At 47.2% G+C, this 18,598-nt stretch overlaps 1 protein-coding gene across 9 annotated transcripts in view; it reads right to left on the reverse strand.

Moving 5' to 3' along the window:
- ABCA1 (ATP binding cassette subfamily A member 1) overlaps nucleotides 1-18,598 on the reverse strand; it is a 139,100-nt gene that overhangs the window by 38,987 nt on the left and 81,515 nt on the right. For all 9 annotated transcript variants that reach the window (XM_057547558.1, XM_007178271.3, XM_007178270.3 and 6 more), the window contains 12 exons: nucleotides 16,880-17,120; nucleotides 14,940-15,079; nucleotides 14,464-14,580; nucleotides 10,585-10,782; nucleotides 9,637-9,842; nucleotides 8,872-9,048; nucleotides 7,096-7,318; nucleotides 5,206-5,427; nucleotides 3,969-4,173; nucleotides 2,741-2,854; nucleotides 1,592-1,763; nucleotides 415-546 (listed from right to left, as the gene is read on the reverse strand). In XM_057547558.1, the coding sequence (XP_057403541.1) occupies nucleotides 415-546; nucleotides 1,592-1,763; nucleotides 2,741-2,854; nucleotides 3,969-4,173; nucleotides 5,206-5,427; nucleotides 7,096-7,318; nucleotides 8,872-9,048; nucleotides 9,637-9,842; nucleotides 10,585-10,782; nucleotides 14,464-14,580; nucleotides 14,940-15,079; nucleotides 16,880-17,120 (2,147 nt within the window). The remainder of the gene's footprint in view (nucleotides 1-414; nucleotides 547-1,591; nucleotides 1,764-2,740; nucleotides 2,855-3,968; nucleotides 4,174-5,205; nucleotides 5,428-7,095; nucleotides 7,319-8,871; nucleotides 9,049-9,636; nucleotides 9,843-10,584; nucleotides 10,783-14,463; nucleotides 14,581-14,939; nucleotides 15,080-16,879; nucleotides 17,121-18,598) is intronic.

An 18,598-nucleotide genomic window follows, 5' to 3' on the forward strand; every position in this document is an offset into this window, starting at 1 on the left:
TCACAGAGCTCAGGTCTCTCTCTGCTCACCATGGCGGCTCCCTGCTTGGTGATGGGCAGGCTGAACGGGAGCAAAAGCTCTGAGCAGGAAACACGGGACCCACGTATCAAGGGCCCTGAGGTACTGCCAGGTGAGAGCTGTGGTGGTCTCAGGGAGGGTGTGTGGGGAGAGAGATGTCCTCACTCCAGAAGGACAGGAATGGAAAGCACCGTTTCCCAGGCCTCCATCCACCAGCTGGACTGATATAACATCCCCCACCCCACAATTATCTTACTTTTCCAACGTCGAAGGACGACCTGGTCTCAACACATCCAGGAAGGCGAGGCCTGCTACCCCCAAAGGTGGTAAAATGCTTAAGTCCCACTCTACCCGTGACTCATGACACACCTGCAAAGAGGGTGTGTTGGTACTCACATGTCAAACAGCACGTTATGCTGGGGACAGACCCCCAGGTTCTGCCGGATGGTGTTCATCTCGGAGCGAATGTCTTTCCCCAGGATGTAGGCAGTGCCCGAGGTGGGAGGGAACAACCCAGTCAGGATTGACCTAAGGGCAAAAACGTTAAAGTACAGGAGTCAGCATTGGCCCTCCTGCCCTGAAGCTCCACTCCAGGCTGCAGCGTCTGGGCAGACGGCAGAGGCAGCGACCCTGCAGCGCCTTTCCTTCCTAATGGACTCCAACAGACCCCGACACAGCGAAGGAGTCTCTGCTTCAGGGAACAGCTAGGAGTGGGCCTATGTGCTGGAAATGGCAGTTTCAGCACAAGCATTTTTTAAATGAAGATTCCAATTTACAATGGGAAGTACACTTTAAAGCATATATTCTTTTTATGCTTAAAATCATGTCCAAGTAAAAGGGACAAAGCAGAACAAATGATTCAAAGATAAAAGTAATTTGTGTGTTTGGCAGTTAGGATTTTTGTGCACCTTTTAAAGAGTTTCTGCAATGTTCATAATATATTGATTTTGCATGTTAAAAATATATAAAAGAAAAACAGGAGGAAGAGATTACCCCTCCCCCACCAAAATGCCCTCGGCAATGGTTGACAGACTACACTGAAAGCCACTGAGGTAACTCTGGTGTGTTTATGGCCTGTGCTCCCTTCTGAAGCTGTCCATTCTAAGGTCCTTATAGGTCCCAGAGAAGGCAATCATACAGCCAGCCAGCTGCCCAGCTGTTTCTCACATCTGCTTAGAGACAGAGTTCCTGGAAATTACTTCCTCCCACCAGTATAGCCAATCTTTCTTTCCACATTCTTGCCTCACAGTTCTGACCAAACCAACTCCAAAGGAGACCCTTTCTCAGACTTGTCACAGTCTCAGGTTCCAAAAACACTGCAGAATTCTGAGAACCGAAGGGGAAAGGTCATCAAAGGGCCCCCAGCCTATTTTAACCTGAAGAAATAATATCTAGAGAAAAAACAGCATTTGGAAAGCACTCTTGTGATTAGACAATATTTTTACATTGATCAATTCCTCATATGCTCTGCCCTCGGCCCGGTAACCAAGGCAATGTTCTTAGGTATGAATTTCTAACTGTAGGACAGAACCTTCCTGTGGCTGATTCTGAGAAAGCCACACCCTCTTCTTACATGGTGGTGGTCTTCCCAGCTCCATTGTGGCCCAGGAAGGAGGTGATCTGGCCCTCGTAGAAATTCAAGGCCAGGCCATCAACTGCCACCTTCATGCCATCTCGGTAAACCTTCATCAGGTTCTGAATGGACACACCCAGCTTCAGGTGGGTGGGTTCCTCCTCCATGCAGACTGTGAGAAGACACAGGATGGAAATGAGCCCACAGAAGACACTGACGAGTGGAGCGTCAAGACGCAGGGGGCTGTGCTTGCACTTTTACAAGTGTCCTCTCTCCACGGCTATTTCTGGTTTCTCAGGCAGACAGGCAACAAATATTTATGTAGGGCCTATCTGGGCACTAGTGTTGGTGATGGGAATACAGTGATAAAGGTGCAGAGGGGAGGCTGCGGAAGAAGAGAAGGAACAGCAGGAAAAGCTGCTGGAACAGCGGGCAAGGGTGGGTGGCAAGGAAACTCATGAGCCATGCTAAGGAACGCCACACCTCACCACTGGCGACTGGGGGAAGGGCACAGAAGAGATCAGCAGGGGAGAGACTTATGAACGACTTAGGAAGCTGTACCGAACACAAAGAGTTCCCCTCCAAGAACTTGAGCAGAAGAGCCCAGAAGGCAGAGCCTTTGCTGAACTGTGGGCATCACTACCTACAGTCAGAAGCCAGGAGAGGATGTGCGCTCTGGGTGATGCAGGGTGAGAACACTGAGAAGCACAGAGCGAGCCCTGTGGCAGCCACTTGGTGTCAGCCTGCACGGGCTCATGCGTCTGTCATCGGGACAAGGCAGGCAGCGAGGTTATGGCTCCATAACCACGGCTGTCTTTGCCTCTTCGTTCTAGCTGTCAGGATAGCATGAAAAGTATGTGTGTATGTGTTTGGGGGGTGGGCGGAGGTGAAGGTAGAGATCAAGAGCTACTTTATTTAGAAGCCAAGGGAACAAAGGAAGTGTCCCTTAGAAACCCAGATAGTGACTCCCCGATAAGTCAACAGCACTGGACACAAATGCATGGGAGAATTTGGAAAGGGTCACTTCAGGGGATTTCTCCGCCCCTAAGGTGGTTTTAGGCTCTTCGGGGCCGAGAGCCGCCCCTTGCCCCCGACAGCCAATAGGAGCCAGCACTGCAGTTAAGGGGAGGGCAGGTCAGCAGAACTCACTTTCTGACGTTCCCTTCTGGATGGAACCAGGGTGGCTCTTCTCATTGCTTTCCTCGCCAAACCAGTAGGACTTAGTACAAGGGAAATACCAGGGCCTGGGGATTCCATATTGGCCTGAAAGCAAAGCACAGGTGTCAGCAAAGCTCAGCAACGCCCCAGCATCCCCGAGGTGTCCCAGCCAGACACAGCCTCCCTGACTCTCTCCTTGACACAGCCTTTGGAGACAGGACAAAATGGAATGGAGGTGGGGGAGGAGAGGGACTAACATTTGCTGAGATCTCCTGTGTATGACAAACATCTTGCACTTCTCTGAATCTTTCCAGCAACCCCACGAGGCAGGTATCATCCCCACTTTAGAGATGAGGAAACTGAGGGATAAGTAGCCTACTCAAGATCACTCAGCCAGTAAAGTGGAGGACTCAGAATTTGAATCCAGATCTGTATGATACAAAATTGCATATCCAATGTGGGAAGTTCAGGTAGGGTATGTAAAAAACATTTCACATACACTCTTTTAGAGAAAAATCAGTAGGTGAACCAGAAACGGTTAAACCTCACTCTCTCAGAATTTGATCTTCTATGAAAATGTATCCAAGGCAGGTCTTGGTCAAGGAGATTTATTAAGGGAACTATAAAAATGAATTTTTATGAATACTAATTCGATTAAAGCACAGGCAAGGGTTGAGAGCCAATGTATCTTATTATTCACAAGCTGTACTCGGGAAACAGAACCTTTGCTGGTGGTAATTCAGGGGATACAGAATTAGAGACCTGGGTCAGCATTGGGAGGACTCTCCTGGGCTAGCTGACCCAGTGTGACCCACCTGGGTTCTCCTCCAAGCACCTACTCTTACCAGCTTTGTGGCCACAGGCAAGTTATTTAACTTCTTCGGGTCATAGTTCTCTCATTTGCAAAAACTGGTTAGGGCAGTAACTCCCTCAGAGTAGTCTTACAAGGATTAAATGAACCAAAGTACGTAAAACACTTTGCACAGTGCCTGGCACACAGTGCTCAAGAAACAAGAGCTATGTCAGTACTAAGAGCTGTACTTTTAGCATCAGCTGCTTCTCCTTGGAGACTATTTGTTTGCCATAGGTCTAAAGCCCTAACCACTTTCCAAGGAGACCCAGGCCCTGCAGAAATTCCAGCACAAAGGAAGGAAAGCACTACAGCTAGAAACTTCATTTCCCTGGCTGATGTCTAAAGCAGTGTGGAAGCTCAGTGTACCTGGAAACACAGCCTCGATGTACCAGGTCATCACCCCGTAGAGGAAGGCGTCAAACAGCATCATGGAGACCGAGGTGGTGAGGTTGAGGCCATCTTCCTCCACAGGGCTCTCAAAAAGGTTGTCCCACTGCACCCCAATGCCCTGCTCCTCAAAAAGGGCAAAGTACTCACAGCCAAACCCAAAAGCCACAGGAGACAGCAGGCTCTGTGAGAAAGATGAAGAAGTCACTCATCCATCTCCTTGTTTCTCATTTTCCTATCACTGCTAATGTAAATGTCACCTGGAGAAAGGTGAATTTGCCAAATGGATCAATTGCAAGATATGGAAATATTTATCTACAGAGTCCCTTTAGGGGAGTGGGCCCCCTGGCAGCATATAAAGTGATTCTATTTATAAGCACTCATTATACTCACACATTTCAGAAATGCATGTATGAGGGAATGTAAAACTTTTAGAACTGTATGCTTCCAAAGATGCCTCAAGGGCTCAGCAATCCTGTACCTTACACACACACACACACACACACAGCCCATTTATCCAGGTCCTCTCAAGCTCCCTGCTCGGTCAGTGATGGCTCAGTGTCATAGGAGCCTGTCTGGGGCTGCTGATGTCTAACGGGTCCAGACAGAGGCATCTGGAGCATCCTGCAAAAAACTCAGGACAACTCAGTCTTATAGGGACTTGCACACCCTCAAAGGCCTCTCCTCCTCTGTACAAGGGAGGGGAGTGAAGTCAGGGATTTGCAGGGCCATGGAGCACCTGCTCCTCAGTCTTGAAGTTCAGAAAATATTACTCAAGCGAAACCCCATACTGGACACAAGGGAGACAAGAGTCCAGAAGGAGCCATCTCTGACCTTAAGAGCTTTCTGTTCTATCTGTGCTGTGACTTTGTGGCGAGCTTAACATGGCCAACAGAGCTGGGAGACAAAAGGTAGAGCTGGCCTCTATTGTCTAAAGGCATTCCCCAGTGCCATTTACCGCATGCAGTGCAAGTCTGGCTCCCTGAAAAATACCATTTGATTCAATTCAACCAGTGTTCACTTAGAGGACTAAAAATAAACAATTGAATAAGACACAGTCCCTGCCTTCGAGGAGCATAGAATCTAGAACTGAGGTTCAAGTCCTGTTGGAAAGAGAATCTCTTATCTTCTGTTCTCAGCTTGGACTATAAAGCAGAAGTGAAATACCAGGTGCGGCTGTGACTGCAGCTACCGCAGAAGGGCCAGAGTTACTCACCGCAAAGATCTTGAGTGTGAAGCCCACGTAGTCTTGCCACGCCACGCACAGGACGTAGGGCAGGTACAGCATGAAGTAAATGATGCCTCCACAGGCTGCCGCCAGGTTGGCTCTGGAGAAGAGCGTGCTGATCAGAAAGCACTGCAGGATGGTCACCACGGCGAACACGGACAGAAAGACAAACACCACACTGGGGTCACTGTAGGGCAGCAGGTTTCCTAACTGGGAAGGAAGAGACCCAATAAGACTGTCAATAAGCAATGATCTATGGGAAGCAGCCAGGGCTTATTCCTGCTCATCTTAAAGACAACACAGAGGAACAGTGCCGTTCATTTTTCTGATGACTGAACTGAAATCTACTGAAGGGAAATGACTAGCCCAAGACCACACATCAAAGTCATGGTAGAGCCAGAAACAAAACAAAGTCCAGGCTTGATATTCACCAAGGTTCATCTCAACAGACAATTTTGTTCTTTGTTTCTCCAAGAAATAATATCACCTGGATTCTCCTTCTTCTCTAAGGACCATGACTCTTGGCACCAAGAAAGAATTGTGGGAGACAGCATCCCACATGGCTTCTCCCTCTGAAAGCCAAGGAAAATGCTCAGGCCATCTTAACATCCCCCATGAGAACCTGCTATGGATTCTGGATCCCCACGATCATCCAAACTCTGTGGACTTTTCAAGTTTCTCTCTAGCAGTTGGTTCTATTTCAGCAGGACCCACCAGTGCTCAGCTGTCACAGAGTGGCTCTCACCCACCAGCCAGAGGACCTCCACCCCGGCCACATAGCTCAACCCTGGCAGTCAGACATCAGAGCATGAGGGGGGCTTGACTTTAGCAAGAACTGCTCTGCCACAGTGTCGGGTGACCTCAGTGAAGTCCTTAACCTTCCTTGGCCTCATTTCCTTGTATGTTAAATGGGTTATTTAGTGAGGATATCACAAGACAGCACACGTATGTGCTTTAAACAGTGCTTGCAATCAGTAAGTGCTCATTTGTAATGAATAGTAGCTGGTATTAAATTAAATGTTACTTCCTTTCCCTTTGTACCCCTCTGCTTTTAAAAAAATTTATTTTTAAACAATGCATCCTTAAATGAAATGATTGTGAAAAAAGTGGCATATAAACCTATTAATGTAAGGGGTGGACACAGAACTGCACTGTACAGAGTCCCCTTCAAGGAAGGACTTGTTGCCTGGCTGTCAGCAGACAGCCTCAGGTGTCAACCCCTCTAGGTTTGTCCCAGCTGCAGACAGCTGTCCGGCCCTGGGGCACACCCTTCCAATGACTAATTGAAGGGCCTGGATCTATGCGGTGTCAGAGAGGGAGGCCTTGGGGTAAGCGAAAGGGCTGGACATCTCAGCTCCGTGGCAAGAGTGCCCGGCAAGTTGGCCGTGCGTCACAGTTCAACTCCTCCCTCTGCTAAATCCTGTATCCTCCCCATCCCTTCTAGAGGTGTGGATCCCTAAGAAATACCCATACCCAAACTCTGTCTCAGCCTCTGCTTACAGAAAATCCTAACATGCAGCAATATCTATGCTTCTGAGTATGGTTTTTAGAAATTCTGGCAGAATTACCACCCACTACACCTAGGAAAAAGAGTAACTCTCAGATGCTGCCATGAACCATTGCCAAACAGCATGGCGTAGTTAAGCTTGTGCTCACCTGGGACACAAGACCCCTAGGTTCAGTCCTGCTTAGCTGCTAATCAGCTGGGTTGACTCTGGACAAGTTGCTGCCCTTCTCTCGGTCTCCCTTTCCCCAACTATAAAATGAGGGAATTGCAGGGAACAGCACATATGACCCTTTCCCTTCCAAAGAATCCGTGCCTTTCTTCTGCTCACAGAGCCCACGGGGGGCAGGGAGGGGCCGGTGAGGCAGCCTTACTTTCAGGATGACCACCAGCAGGCCGGCGCTCACGAGCAGGGGGATGAGGCTGCTGATGAACCAGCTGAACCAGAGGATGCTGTTGTCCAGGCCCATGATGCGCATGGTCTCCTTCAGCCGCGCCTCCTTCTCGTACACGATGCCCTTGATGATCACAGCCACAGAGTAAATCCAGGCCAACGTCATGAAGAGGGGCATTGACCGGCTCATGACCCGCAGGAAGCTGGAAGGGCGGGGGGAGGAGTAAAGGTGAGTGTAAGCCAGGCTCCTGGGCCAACACCTCTGGGTCTGCATGCAAGAGAAAGCACCAGCACTGAGCCCGAGACGGGCAGACCCGTGCACCCTGACAGTCACGCTTTGTGAGTGGGGTAACGCAGTGATGAAACTACTAACAAAGTGATGCCAAAGAAAACTTCTTGGAGGGCTTGCTTCAGTAACCAGATAGCTCTCAGATGTCATTAAGCTAAATGGGGGTGAGTTTAAAGTACTAAAACAAAACCAACAAAACCAAAAAACCGACTCATTCTGTCATCAAAGTTCAACATCTTCAAGGTCACCTCACTATCAGCTTGCCGTGCATAACTGTTAATGACAGATGGTGCAGAAATACACTTCAGGCAGCTCTTGTCAGTAATATTTCAGATTTCCAAAGTAGAATAGGAAATGCAATGAAGTAAAAGGAACACAGAATCTGGACTCTGAAACTCAAGGTTCAAGTCCCAGCTTTACCACTTATGCACTTACAGGCTACGTGACAACAGGCAAAGGCTCTGAATGCCTCTGACCTCTCATCGTGTTCCCACCTTAATACATACTTTCTAGAGTAAATCTTGGCTTAGGGGGTCTTTGGAAAAGTCTTCCTTTGGAAAATACTGGCTAATCTTTCTGAAGGTGAAAAACAAGATAAATCCAGGTGACCTAGAAAAGCTAGAGTGAGCCCTGCAAGGAAATGGGTTGTTCAATGCAAAGCAGGGAGAAGTACAAGGAGAGGAACCCTGCTCTTTCTGCACTCTGATCTCTACACACACACTCACACACTCTCCCTCACACAACAGAGAATAAGAGAGTTTCCAGAATCCAGAAGAGACGGGACATATTTCAGATGCTTGCAATAACTACACCTCTGCCTATTCTCTCTCTCTCACAAGAAATCACTGGCTCCAAAGTCCCCACGGTGAGGACCTGGCAGCACAGTGACTAAGCACTAAAAGATTATCTAAAATGTCTAAGATAAAAAGGCCTTGTTCGGTTTTATCTGCATTGTTTGAAAATGTGGTTTACCACTTACAGAGAGGAAGGAGAAAAACTGACACGAAGTCTGCTTTTATAGGTCTAGAACGCTGTGCCTCTGTGTTTGGGGGACGTGAGGATGTGTGGATGCGTCTGGCATGTGCTCGTCATGACACATTTTAAACTTGCAGATTGGGCTGATTTTGACTGAAAGGATAGAGTATAAAAAAATAAAAGTTCTGGTAACCATGGACTAGAAAGGAGTGAAGATTACTGGTGACGTGGCTCAAACTGTCAGCTACCTACATCTGGCATCTTATTTCCTGAAATTGCCACAGAATTTCAAAAACAATTTTTTTTTTTTTGGCAGTAGCTGCAATCTTGTTTTAACCAATTTTTTGACCAGTATCAACACACATATAAAATAAATGTAATCATTCTGTTTCCTCCCTTGACGTGTGTGTGTGTGTGTGCGTGCGTGTGTACACACCACCTGGGGACAGTGTTAACCAGTTAAGCGAAGGCGGTGGCTCGCTGGTAACTCACATGTCGTCAACGTAACAGGGGTAAGGCATCTGCTGCATGTAGATGCCGGTTTTCTTCTCTGCACCCGTCAGCACCCTGATGATCGCCTGCTCCACCACATCCTGCAAGTACGCGAAGCCCCCCCAGACGTACCGCATATCCTCAAAGGGGTCAGCCCGAGGACCGGGGTCCCAGTACCTTAAATCAAACCACAGGCGATCAGACATTCCTTAGAACCATACAATAAAAAAAACTCAGTCACCCACAATCCTACCACCATTACAGAGCCACTTTTCTTATTTCTGTGTCTTACTTTCCGGTCTCAGCTGACACGTACACATGTTTTTAAGTAAATATAATCAGAATGAGCAAACCACTTGTTGGTTTGGGTTTTCCCCCACCCTCCATTAGCTCCCTAACATTGCAACAAGTAGACGGGCCAAAATTTGCTTAACCATTCCCTTTTATCTTGCTTATTTGCTCCCTTTTATAGAAAGGGATAGTGCTGGCACAGGGAACCTAATGTCTTTTTTTCCTGTTGATTTAATTCCTCGGGACTAATTCCCTGGAATGGAAATGCTGAACCAAAAGATAATGATATTTTAAGACCTTTGCAATAGTTGTCTCCACAATGAATGAGCCAGTTACACCAAAATCATGCCACCAATTTGAGTTATACTTTGTTGGAAATTTTTACCAAATTATTAGTTAAAATAAGGTACCTCCACTCACATTAGCTGCTCTTGACTTTCCCAAGACTGGCTGGTACGATGGGATTCGACTTACCCATCCTTGATCTTATTCGTCCTCTCCACATTGTCGATATCCATCCGGATCTTGTACTTGACGTGATGGGGCAGCTCGACACTGCCAGGAGCAATTCCAGTGAACACGATCCCAGCCCAGAACTTCCGCTCATCCAGCAGCTCCATGGACTTGTTGATGAGCAGAACCTCTGTTGCCACTGGTTCCAGCTTGTTCAGGTTCACACACTGAAGGAAGAACAGCCATCATGAGAATGCCAATGGCCGGGAAAACAAGCAGTGGCCAAGGCAGAATCTATGCTAAGAGAGAAGCGCTAAGTGCATGACTTCTTTTATCCTCACTCTCTACTCCTCTCTCAAGTCATTCTCCAATATTCAATTGAAAGTGGGTTGTTTTGGTTTTTAACTGCAATTTAAGGGAAATGTTGGAAGTATTTAGAGGTAAGTTACCTATATTGATTTTTGTGGAGGGAAAGAGGTTTAAACCTCATTTTTGCTTCTGTTTTCTTAGTAATTTTGAGTCATAACAACTAACCAAGCAGAACAAAAAAACCTTTCATTTGTCCCTATTAAGTCACATCATTTTTAGGACTCAATTTTTAAAGTGTAATCGGTCCTATTAGATTTTAGATAAGTTTCGTAAGTAATGCTTTTTTTAAGGGAATGCTTTGTTGCCATTAGGTATTGGGATATCAAAACACAGGAAAACCTAGAAAACAATGGATAGAGACATTCCTGAGTCAGACAGAATAAAGCTAGAAGTTAGGTCTGTTGATTTACTCATTCAGTCATTTAAATAACATCCATTGAGTACCTTTTTGTACGCTACACCCTGTGTTAGGTGGAGGGATACTACTGTAAATAAGATGACACATTATTCCTAAACTTTACTCCAATCCAAACCTTACTGCACCATCTCAGAGAAAGAAGCCAAAGCCTTTTCTAAGTGGTCCGCAGAATAGATCCTCACCTCCATGAAGCGAGAGATGGTCTGGATTGCCTGGTTGGTCTCATTGAAGGCTTCTCTCCAGGTGTACACAGAGCCATTAGTGGACTGCACTTCCTCTGGGTGCTTGGCCAGAAATGCCACGATATCTTTGGCTGTCCAATCTAAGCCTTCCAATCGCTGTTCCCAAAAGTGGTCATTGCCTCTGCTGTCCAATAGCGTCTGCCATTCCAATGACAAAGTACAAGTAGTAAACACCAACTAAGTCTTGATGAGCATTATATGGTTTACAAAACCCTTTCACATACATTGTCTTTTTTTAAAATCTTCATAGAAAACTGTGAGATAGGTAACCCAGTGTTGCCATTTTACAGGTGAGAATACTGGGCTCTCGGATTCTACTGCACCTTCCCACTGCATTATATCTTCTTCCTCTTTTGAGACCCAGGCTGATGACTCCTCATAAAGACCCTAATCTCTAGATTGAATTAAGACACACCTACTTTTGCTGTTTAGTTTGGGAAAAGAATTCTGATGTTAAACCAATATGATCTTTTCCAGTTGCGGGATGCATGGGTCATGATGCAAAGGAGGCCTGTCTTCCATTTCTTATTCCCTAGCTGGCTGGCTCTCCACGTGGGTCAACATGGAAAGAAGGAAAACCAATCTGGTGGTCAACCAGCAGGTGCAGAGGACCAGGGCAGAGGCCTGCACAGATGTGCTGCCAGAAAAATGGGTCTATTTCAACCTCAGCTCATGGAAAGGAGAATCAGCTACAACTCCTTTCACACCTTTGAGAATGTACATGAAGCTCTGGCTCTACTGAAATGGAATCCCTAAGGGGCCAAACTCTGCTATTTTTTAAATCAGTCTTATTCCTACTAACATATAAGTTTTTTCCCCATGTGGCTTCATATTTATTATTATAATGGGAGCATAATAGTTTTTATACAGTATATAAACTATAATTTCATTAACTATTCCCATACCACAGCATTTAGTCTAATTTCTCACAATAACAATTATTATAGCAATAATATTCTCTCTCATATGGTGACTTCTTTCTTTAAAATTATTTCTGTATGGGATACATCCCTGAGGGTGTGTGAAATGCAGATACACAGGATAGCACATTTTTTATGGCTCGTACAATTTCCATTCCAAATTGTTTTCCTATAGGGAATAACAATTTATACTGTCATCAGTTAAGATATGTATTTTTGTTAACGAAATAGGTACAAAATTGTACCTCACAAAGGTTCAGAGGGGTATGGGTTAGTGATTCTGAAATGACTTATTTGGGACTTGAACTGAGCAAATAAGACCTGAGTGAAGACATGTGGCATTTGGGGTGAGGCCCTCCCTGGCCAGTGTGGCTTCTCAGCAATATGGCCAAGGAGGGCAGCAAGGCCGGAGAGACATGCCCAGTGAGATCACTGATCACATGGCCGTTCTAGGGCACGAGAGGGGCCAGGAGACCAAAGATCCCCCTCAGGAGCAGTGGCCAGGGAGAAAGCAGAGGCTTGAGATGAAGGAGACAAACAACAGCTCAGAAAGGAGAACAGTTTAGTATCAGTGGGTTACATGACTCAACGGAGAAGCGCCTCCAGATATGTGGGGTGACGTGACGGGTGTAGACAGAGCCAGAGGCAGCAGAAGATAAGAGCTACCACAGAGTAGAACGGTAGCTGCCGGGGGCTGGGGGAAACAGGGAAGTCAAAGGGTATGAAGTTTCAGTTTTGCAGTACAAAGAGTTCTGAGGCCCTAATGTACAGTGTGGTAACTACAGTTAATGATACTGTCCTGTATACTTGACACTTGCTAAGAGGTAACTATGTGAAGTGAGGGACATGTTACTTAGCTCCATTGTGGTGATCATTTCACAATGCACACATATATCAAAACACCAAGTTGTACACCTTAAATACATACACTTTTAATTTGTCAATTACACCTCAATAAAGCTAAAAAAAAAAAAAGAAAGAAAGAGCTACCCCAACAGACACAGAAGTCTCAAGCATTGCCTTGTGTACCAGACGCAAGGCTGCAGGGGGTACAGAAGACTGAGTGGCCCAAGCTTGTGGAGTGAAATAAACACTCCTTAGTAGAGAAGAGAAAGCAGCTGGAGGAGGCTCCTTTGACTTCCACCCGCAGGCTGATGAGTCCCCATTTGGTGTCTCAGCCTAACCAGCCCCCTGCACTCCGGGCCCCAATACCCACTGGCCTGTTGGACATCCCCACCGTCCACCAGCTAGAAATCAAGAATTATCCTGAAGCTGCCCTCTCTTTCACCCGTCCACAATCAAGCAGTCACCAGGCTTTGCCTCCAGACAATGCCTTGGCCACCTACTTGGATAGCCTCTGCCCTGGACTCTGCCTTCCACCTTTCCCCTCTTCAATCCACCTGTCAAACCAGAGTAATAGCCCCCCTTGCCTCACACCCTTTCATGGTGCTCCAGAGCTTAAAGTAAAGGTCCTTGGCTTGACGCCCAAGGCTCTCCAAACCACACGCCATGCTTTTCTCCCCAGCCACAGCTCCTCCATTTCCTATCACACATCCTGTGTTCTCCAGCAGAATTCCTAATGAATGCCATGGCCATGTTGGCAAGTGCCTTGTCCCAGAAGAACTGAGAGCCTGTGAGCTGCTGGAGCATCCAAGCCAAACCCTCTATTTAAGAGTAGGGGAAGCATCTATCTGCCTACAGACTGAAACTCATGGAGTTCCTTCAACAGGGACCCTCATCATCCTCTGAGACGCAGAAGGAGAGAAGTCCAACAAGTAGAAATGTACATTCTAAGGAGAGGACCAGGAAGAAGACACCTGAGACCACACCTAATTCTATGGCACTGTCTGTGGCTGGACCACTTGAATCCCTTTTGGACGACAGACTGGAGTCCAATAGAGATCCACCCTTGAAGGGCATAAGTTGTTGTTGTTATTATTATTAGTCAGAAGTATTCAGTCAATCCATACAAATTATTGTTCATGTTTTTCTGACTAAAGTCCCTTGGTTTTTAAAGGCTCCCAATTTAAGAATTAAATTGCAAGACTAGTGCAACAAAGATGACTCCAGCCTTCCCCTCATTGGAAGACCACCTGTGTATCGTCCCTCCCAGGGCATCAAGGGACAGTCCTCAGCCTGGGAGAGTATCTCCCAGGGTAGATACCTCCTCTAACACCCAGCTGCCCCTCTGATCAATGAGGTGTCAAGAAAAGAAACCTGGCAAAATCCATTCGTGCTTCTTAATAGCAGCAGGAAAAAAAGGAAGAGGCCTCTCTCATCATGGAGAGAGGAAATAGTCTAATGATTCTCTGACTCAGCCCAAGGCAGGATGATGCAATTAAATGGCACTCAGTCTCAAGCAAAGGAGACATTCCATTCTTGCTCAGACTCCTCCGCTTTTGAATCCAATTGTCTCTAGAGCATTTATCCCTTTTCAAGTGGTTCTGAAGCACTAAGTGCAATTCCCCTCCATGCAGTAACAGCAGCTCTACACGCACACGGTGCCTCGGGGAATGAGTATCTCAGGTCAGACCAGACCTTTGTTCACACACACCTCTGTCCAAGACCCACTAGGACATAGTAGGGCTAAGTAAGATGCTGTGGCTCTAGAGCCAGAAATGAAAATCATCAACGTCCTGTAATCACCAAACTCTTGCTCCAAATACCAGCCCTAGGTTTCTTGGAAATCTGATTTTGACTATCAGACGCATTGATGCCGATGTGCATGAAATGGTGTGATTTGTGCACCGTCACCTGTAGCTCTGCCAAGTGATGGGCCTGTGGCTTGAGCAATGCTCAGTGCGTCTGCACTGGTTCAATGTAAAGAATCCTCATCTCAGTCACTTCTGGGAAAGTAAAGAGCATCAGTCAGGTACACGGTAATCAGAGGGACACTCACCCGGACAAGGTCCATTTCTGGGCTGCTCTCCAGGAAGGTCCAGATCTTGGGGCTCAGCTCTTGCCACATGCCTTCCAGATCATGAAACACAGCCAGTTCCTGGAAGGTCTTATTCACCTGGAGTCAAACAGGGAGCCAGGGGCAGCAAAAAAAAAAAAAAAAAAAAAAGAGAGAGAGAGGCAGAGACATGAGAACTCAGCTGCTCCCTGAAAAGATGTTCCATCACAGAGGCCCTTTTCCAGTCCTTCCCATTCCCAAGAAGTGTCTGCCTGCAGCAGTGATTCAAATACCCAAGGCTGGAGAGCTGGTCCTCAACAGTCAGCTTGGGCCTGAGTCAGACTGGAGGTTCTCACTCTTCGGAAATCCCAGAAGAGCCATGAGTATACTCAACACACGCCATCCGAAGCCACCTTTATATTTTTGTCCATAATTCTTGGAGGATTCTGTAGAGGGCCTCTTGGGCCCAGGCAGCTTACCTCAGCCATAACCTGCCTTGTGACTGGAGTGTCAGGTGTATACAGGATCTTCCCAACAAGCAGGGGCTTGAGAGCTTTCCATATGATGCGGGAAAGAGGACTGGACTCCAGATTCTTCATCAAATCATTGCAATAAGGAGCTATGAAGAGGATGAAAGGCAAATATTTGTATGCATGCTCATGTACTTGTAGGAAGTAACAAGAGCTTTGGAGCCAGCTGGTCAGTCATGGGTTCAAATCTCAGCTCTGCCACTTAATGGCTATGTAACAACATCACTTGTCTGAGTCTCAGTTAGCTGGCTCCTCTGTAAAAATAAAGTTAATGACATCTACTTGGCAGAGATGCAGAGAGGATTAACTGAGATGCTATCTGTGGAGCCCCTAGAACGATGCTTGATAAATAATCAGAGCTTATTATAACACTGATGATAGATAACTCACAACTGAGACAATATGGAAAAATGTTTTTTATTATGCACAATCCTTTATAACTCTAGATTTGTAACTCTAGATAGCTTGCACCAGTCCTCACCACTTTGTTTTTATTGGAAACAAAGAGCTGAATTCAGACTTTAGTTTTCAAGCAGAAATTTTAAATTTCCCTTTAATTAATAGGTCTCATCACAAGTATATGTAATAAATGTAATAAACATCCCAAACTGAAAAATCCAAATTTATAACAGACAGTAGGGTTTGATTATCCAGAAGGATTCCTGATTTTTTTAAAAATTTCATTCTGGGTTCTTCTAGATACTAAGAATCCTCTACATGCTACAAAGATAATTTTTTTTTTTAAAGAGGATTTTCTCACAGTTATATCTGTTGTGAAAATGAAGGTTCCCTTGGGTTGACTTGCAAACTGAGGGAGCGGAGGGGATGGCATTTCAGAAAACTGCCTACAGCGCCCTTCCCTTCAGGCTCGCAAAGCAACCTGCCATGTCTGGAGTGCTTCACTCTAGACAAGAATAAAAGGTTCTTGTGTCACAATAACGCACAAAAAGCCACCTCACTCAGTGTCCGAAAGACACACCTGCAGTTAGAAATGGAGAAAGGCTCACTTGCATCATATTTTCAATGAAAACGATGCCATTGTCTAAAACTGTAACACTGGCTCCTGGCTGCCACCAGGCACAGGACACACATCCCCACAAAACTGCCCGAGGGTGGGGAGCAGATATGGAGTTACAGGGTTCTTTAACGCCACCTTGCAGCTAAGAACCACAAACAGCAGATCGCATGTCCGAGTCTGACGGCACACACACACCACCATGAACAGGTGTTTTGGAGGCCACGTGGTCTACCGAAAAAAAGCACGGAGCCAGGCAGATCTGGCTTAATCCTGGCTCTTGCCGATTAGCTATGGTGTGGCTTTGACCAAGTCGCTGAACCTCTCTGAGCCTATAAAATGTGGGGTTATAAAACCTTCCTTGCAGGGTTACTGTAAGGGTTAAATGAGCTAAGTTAAATAAAATGCATAGTACATAGGAAATGTTCCCTAAATGTTATCTTTTATTATTGTTGTTGTTATTGTTAAGTCTTTATTGTAAAGCATACCTCAAGGAGAGGGAGGGGAGAGGGGAGGGGCAAGGGAGAGGAGGAGAAGAAGGAGAAGATACTTGATCACTTTGGGAGCCGCCCTCTGACATCCCCCAGAAAACTGAGGAGACTGGCTTTCCGTCATCCGTTCACTCGATAAACACGCTGCACGCCTGGGATGTGCCAGGCCCCATTCACACAAGTGGGGACAGTTGACTGATTAGGAGAAGATTCCCTCCTCTAGGAGCTCAGTCTGGGGGGGCAAACAGACAGGTAAACAAACATCCACCGCTGCTACGTAGGATGAGGATAAGCACGAGGAAGCAGGTGCCACGGGTGCCACGGGGCTGAGCCTGGACCCGAGGTGGGCTGGGGCCAGGGCTGGGGTCTGCACAGACACTCACTTGTCGAATTGTCATAGAAGGTGCCGGCATCGTCCTCGGTGCCGTTGCCTCCAAAGAGGGCTTTGTAGTTGTTGTCCTCGTACCAGTTAAGGGACTTGATCTTCAGGCCCCCACCCTCGGGATGGCCACAGACGATGCGGGACACGGCCTGGTAGATCTGCGTGGAGGAGCTGGAGCTATTCACGTTGGTCAGAAACATCACCTCCTGCCGCATGTCACTCCAGCTCCTCATGCTGAACAGCTGAAGGAGAGGAAAGAGCGGGGGAAGGTTGAAGACACAGAAGAGGAATAAACAGGTCAATTTCTTGACCTCGCCAAAGCCTCACCCCGGAACCTAACTCGTCTGATGTCGCCTCTCAGAGGGGCATCGCTCTGTGACGGGATTGCCAGAGCCTTGCTGCTCCTCTGTGGTCCAGGGACCAGTGGCATCAGTGTCATCGGAGAGGCTGTTGGAGGTGGTCTATCTATCTACGGTTCAAATTTGCATTTTCACGCGGTGCCCAGGTGACTCCTAGACACATTAGAGACTGAGAAGCACCACTTAGCAGTTAGGGGAGCCCCTGGTGATGGGCTTTATCTATTCGGATGATCACTGAGTTTACAGAAGAGGATGCTTTCTTTGAACAACTATGTGCTTATAGGCGTACATCAGGAACCACTTACACCCTCGGTCACTGCCTCATTTCTACAACACCTCAAACTTCAGTGTGTAAACTGAGGGGCCCTCTGCCCCCGGGCAGAAGAGGTGCTGCGTGTGAAGTCCCCATTCTCGTCTCGGCTGAGTGTCGGGCAATGGAAAGAGCGCATGGTGGGGGACCGAGTTTGAATCCCACTTGTGTCTCTCATGAGCTCACAGCCTTCAGAAAGTCACTTCTCTGAGGGCCCAACTTCTCATCAAGATGATGAAGCTAAAACAGTGTGGTGAGGAGAAAGTCACATGATATCTGACATCCCAGAGAGGGCCCAACACAGAACAGTCCCTGCCGGGAAGAGCCAGATGCCCCAGGCAGCCGGGTGGGGGGTGGGGCGCCGAGTCTGGGACTCACACGTGACCAGCTCTTTGTCTCACACACCAACGTACCCCAGCACCGTGCGGAATTCTTGGCCCAGTGGCTCTTATAATTCAATATTTATAGAGCACTTTGTATTTCCACACATTTCACAATAAATCATTAAAAAATCCCTACATTCCTTGCCATGCCACTGCATGTTCTCACCGCCTGGAGGGCTGAGGCGTGGTGAGCAGCGGGGAGTGGCTGCGGAACCCCGTACTTGCCCCGGAGGTGGGCTAGGTTCGCACTCCGCGGGCCCAGTTTTCCATCTCACAGAGCCTGCTGGCTCCGGTGAGGGGCAAGGTCCTGGGCGCCACAGAGCCTGCCTTTGCCTTCTGCCTGCAAGGGGAACCAGGCGCCCCGGAGGCGGTCAGAGGTCACAAAGATTCCTCCCTCCAGAGGGAGCATCTAACACCGGGAGAAGTCAGGCGGCCCGCTTTTCCTGACTTTTATCTTCTCATCACCTGTATGAGGTCTACAGACGGGGAGGGGAGAGGTAGTCAGACCACCTCTCCTTTCCTTGGTGGGTGCAACAGCCCTAGAGGTTTTTAAACAACAGCAAAAGCCACTCACTTCTCTTTCTCACCACCACCAGCCTGCCATCCCCCAATCAAAAGGACAAATGGCTCCCCACCTAAAGCCAGCACATCTTTGGACAGAAGCACCA

Source organism: Balaenoptera acutorostrata, chromosome 6 (assembly GCF_949987535.1).
Source record: "Balaenoptera acutorostrata chromosome 6, mBalAcu1.1, whole genome shotgun sequence".
Lineage (NCBI taxonomy): Eukaryota > Metazoa > Chordata > Mammalia > Artiodactyla > Balaenopteridae > Balaenoptera > Balaenoptera acutorostrata.